The following is a 5,000-nucleotide window of genomic DNA, read 5'->3' as shown; positions in this document are numbered from 1 at the left end:
AATTATGGGACTTATATCTGAAGAAAGAAGATAATTCAGAGATGTTTTAAAGACTGTCATTTATGTATAGTTCCCTTTTCAAAAAGTCTAAACCATTATTGTTATGATTCATTTTTATGTTATATGACTTTTGTGACAGAGAGTCAGTTCAGTCTAGTTAAGCAATAGCTAAACAGATAGACTAACCTCTGGGCAATATTCTAGATGCTAGCCACAGTGGAGAAGGAACTCTCCTTGAAGAGTAACCACGAACTAAGACACGAACAGGATTTGATGCGAGTAGAATTCTTGAAATCAGGAGATACAGAAGAAGTAGACATAGAAGAAGCCTCCAAACAAACAGCTTTAGAATTTGAGGACATTTGTACCGAGGAGTTCAAAGCCTTCACACCAGCTCCGATTACAACAGGTGAGTCTTTTCCACACTTATAGTATTTATGTATTTGAAATTAAGTAACATGAATATATGTGGGCTATCTGAATGATGATATGAAGTGGTTTTGTTTTTCCATGGCTAGTGTTTTTAAAATTGGGAGTAAAAAATTTGTGACAGGGCTTTAGGAAGAATGTCATGGATATTATTCTCTCCTTGTTATTCTAGTAAATGTTCAGAATAGCACTTTGCACAGCTAGGAAAAAAAACTAATTAAATGGTAAGAAACAGCAGATAAAACTAGGCTTTTAGTTATTGATACATAATCTGCTTGGTTAAATCCAGTGATTCAGTGCTTGCCAGTTGTCTACCTCCAGCTGAGACAAACAGTCCATTAGATATATTCTGGCAATTTTTCGCCAAGTAAGGAAGTCCAAACTATATCGTGCTAGGTATTTGTGGGAAGTGTTTGTTGGCCATTACCAGATTTCTTCTCCTTGTACTTCACCCATTAATACCAGGATGCCATGTATATGCATCTCATGTCCACTGTCATTTTAGTATATTAATTTTGCTTGCAATAGCTTAGTCACCAAGGAATCAATTACTAGTCCTACTTGATCTCCCCTGTTTACACTTTATCTTGTTTTTGTTGTTTTAATAAGATTTTTGTAATGAAACTCAGTGCCACCAGGAAAATGCTGTGCTTATTTTTAAATTTTTGTGAACTGTCTCTGCACATAGATGGCTCTGCTATTGCATAGCCACAAAGGAGTCAGTTAGTAGATGTTGTGACCTTACCTGTTTTCACCTTTCCTTGAATTGGCGGGAAAAACATTTTTTACGAAAGTTATGAATATCGATGGTGTTATTTTTATTACAGACATTATAATTACTATAATGTTATTGACATTAGTAACAGCAATATAAGATAACATAAAATATTTTCTAAAATCAAGGAAAAGGTAAACAAGCGAGACAGGCAGTAATCATAATTGGCTCATTGGAGACTTAGTACATCTATGTGTAAAAATAATCAATAAAGTAAACTCAGAGTGGGCATGGCATGTACATACATGTCATGCCTATCTGCTTTGGGTTAATTCTTAATTGCTGTTAGTATTGATAATGACATTATAATAATTCCACTGTTGATGATAATGATAGTAATAATGTTAACCTTTGTACACAGGTATATGTACATTGTCACACAGATGGCTCCACAAACGTTCAGCCACCAAGAAGTCAATTAGTAGTACAGTACGACCTCATTTTGATTGCCTTAGATTTTTTATTCTCTAATAATATTAAGATTGATACTGCTATTATTATTGATATTCTGCTTATCAAAATGTTATTAGAATACTAATAGCAATATCATATAGAAGAGGTACAGAAAATCACAGAAAAGGTTTAACAGTAGGCACGGCATGTACATCATGCCATCCAAACACAAAGGGTTAATAGCAATATCAACCTTTCTCCCTAAATTCAAGGAATGGGGATATCAGGTGAAGTCAGGTAAACCTACTTATTAACTCCTTGATGATTTATCACTTGTGGAGTCATCTAAGTCTAAAGAAAACTCACAAAACGAAAGTGCAGTGGACTGTGTAATTACCGAGTACCAATGGGTCAAGCATTTGAACTTTACATCATCATTTTAAGAAGCACACTAAGGGTTACTGCTTCAAATGCTATTTTGTTTTTGTTTCAGAGGCTGATGAGAAAAATGATCTGAGCAGTTTAAACAGAGCCCTTGAAAGATCGCTGATTTTAGTAGTCAAGCAGAAGCTGGGCAGCGATCACCAGTGGGTCTTACCTCAAGCTCCTTGGGTGCCGGGAGAAACCTTAAGACAGGTAAGATTCATAGAAAAATTATCACTAGAAAATATCATTGAAATAGAGGTTTTATTTTTAGTGACGTGTGGGAATGGGATTACATTTAAATTTGAGGCCTATAATAGTGCATAAGGTTTTTGGGAGGTTTATCCATAAACTTTGTCATTAAGAAAAATAGAAGCTGAAACCATCACATTTGATTTGTTGTAAAAATTAATGCTAGGTTTAAACTTTCATAGCTTACACTGTGTACATCTTTTATCCTTCTTCCTATGATAATGTGTAAAAAATCTTTATTTTTATTTTTACTAAATTTGTTACTTCATATATTTAGATAACTCTCTAAATGCTCTCTGTTTCTCAATTCATCCTTTTGCTTTACCCTTTTCCTTGCTTTTCAATTAAGTGTCCTGTAAGATTTTGGGATTAAAAGAATGGGATCTTAGTACATTGTCAGTGATCTTTGTTAAGTCTTATGGATGTTATTGTGTAATGAGATATTAGGCTAATCATAAGTATTTTTGTTACATTTTAGAACTTAGGATCAAGATAAGTTCCATCTTATGTTTAGCTTAGAATTTATCATATAAGATTCAAATTGGCTGACTTTAGGGGGAAAGGAAAATCTGTTCTGATTAAAATTTGGCTTCTTATGTTTATAAGGATCACCTTCTGCAGTGATACACCACTCTCAGTGTGCCAAAACCTATCTCCAATTCACTCTGCACCCTTTACATGCTATCAAAATGGTGACCTTTCAGCTTGGAGGAGGGGTGACAATCATGTTGATGTGTCAAAAAAAAAATTGGGCATACTTAACTGACTTTGCACTATAGTTCAGGGTGTTTACATTGATTGTTTTCCCATAGATGCCACAGAACTTTGCATAGGAACTTGGCATTGATAGTCTGCCCTTCTCAGACATGAATGTAAAAAAAAAAAAAAAAAAATGCTTTTTAGTCATTTTGTTGTAGCCATAGACCCAACTTTCATAATCGGTGATCATTCTAGCACCATACTGTGGAAGATCCTTCCAGACTTTCACAAGTCTATTTTGAAAGTGTAAAGGAGATCCAAAATAAATTGCAAATGGTGGTGTCAGTCTTTTGGATCATGACTTCCAGAGAGCATTTTTTTTCTTCTTCTTTTTCTTTTTTTTCCCATAATCTCTAAACTTTTTTTATCTCAATGTATAGAAAACATATTTATCCCTTATAGTATGCCAAAAAGTAAATTAGTAAATGAATATATAAAACTGTGAAAAGTATGCATATTATGGTTATATCCTGGAAGGGATAGAATCCGAGCTTCTAAAAAATCTTCCATTCAGCCAATGTGTATCATATTGGAATAATGAACTGACCTGAAGGTGTGAAGTTCCTTAAGCCCAGACCCCTCATCCTCCCAACCATGAGATATAAAGTTTTTATAAATTTTCCTTAACAAACTCTTTAGAAAATGCAGTAAAGAATTATTTTTGCAGTTGAAATAAAGGTTTTGGGACAATTCCTTTATTGATATCTGTCATCTTTAGAAGTTAGGTCGTCAATAGCCAGATAGAATGTTTTGCAGTGTGTCATAAGTTTTTCAGCTGTGTTTATTGTATTTGATCACCAAATATTAAATAAAGCCCTTTCTCAAATGAAAGACTTTGATACTGTCAATTTTTAACCTTGTGAAATTTTAAAGAAATTCAGGTAAAAAAATGATAAGGTTTATTTCAATGATACCCACTTAAGATAAGATAGGTATAGATGCGGAAGTGGTTGATCATTACATCAAATGTTAAAAATTTTTTCACATAGTCAACCTGACTTTTAGCACTGTACAATTTTGTTTTAAATCATAAAACACACCCCCATCAAATCATTGGGAAAATGTTGACTGTTCCCAGCAGCTTTTCACGCCCCAAAATCATTTTTTTAAAAAAAGCCCTTCAGTATGGTGAAAGCATGAACGACACAAGTGTTTTGGCTAGGCATAGTTCTAAAAATTTCCTTCCCAAAACTCCCAAAGTTATTTTCCCAGCATCGCCATAGACATTATCCCCCCCGAATTAAAAATGGTTTGTAATGACTCAGAAATACATTAAGTGTCAGCACTTATTTTTGGTTTTTGGGAATGCCCTCAAAAAGGGTGTGGACCTTTTTTCAGTGTCATGATATGGGATGAGCTGGTAACAAAAAGGCATAGAAAAGGAAATAAAAAATTTGTCATATGAACGTAAGTGATAAAGTTGGGATGACTGTAGGGGGGAAAAAGTGTGTAGTGTATAGATTTTATATACCATTTTAAAAGGTTATAACAGTAGTTATTATTCATAAATTTGATATTACTTTTTAAATTTGTTTTGAATCATATTTTATTTTAATTTCATTGGGGGTTTTAAACCCCTATATACTTACATAAAAAATTTTATTTTACAAGCAACGGGCTTCAGGGGGAAGATAGATTTAATACTCTCAGTTCAGTAGACAAATTCATTAGCATCCCTCTCTCTAGGAGACCAACGGGAAGTGGTGGTCAAAAACTGTTGGCCAAACCCCAATTTTGTTTGGAGGCGTTAAGTTTTGTAAGTTTTTGTTGGAAAACAAAGGTCTTTTTTTTCAGTGAGCAGTAATTGTTAAAAGATTAGGGTCCAAATCATAATTTCTCATAGATTCCAAACTGCAAGAGGCACCCAATTGCAAAAAAATTAACGGGAACTGCGCAGACTATAAGGTAAAAACCGAGATTATTTGTGTAGAAGGGGAAGTATACAGACCAAAAGGATTAACTTTTTTTT

At 33.8% G+C, this 5,000-nt stretch overlaps 1 protein-coding gene across 1 annotated transcript in view; it reads left to right on the top strand.

Moving 5' to 3' along the window:
- The window catches only part of LOC119580341 (39S ribosomal protein L46, mitochondrial-like), a 73,106-nt gene that overhangs the window by 2,721 nt on the left and 65,385 nt on the right, over positions 1-5,000 (top strand). Inside the window, exons 3-4 of the mRNA XM_037928440.1 lie at positions 205-409; positions 2,091-2,233. Coding sequence (XP_037784368.1) covers positions 205-409; positions 2,091-2,233 — 348 coding nt within the window. The remainder of the gene's footprint in view (positions 1-204; positions 410-2,090; positions 2,234-5,000) is intronic.

Source organism: Penaeus monodon, chromosome 13, assembly GCF_015228065.2.
Source record: "Penaeus monodon isolate SGIC_2016 chromosome 13, NSTDA_Pmon_1, whole genome shotgun sequence".
Lineage (NCBI taxonomy): Eukaryota > Metazoa > Arthropoda > Malacostraca > Decapoda > Penaeidae > Penaeus > Penaeus monodon.
This window is presented reverse-complemented; position numbering and strand designations above follow the sequence as displayed.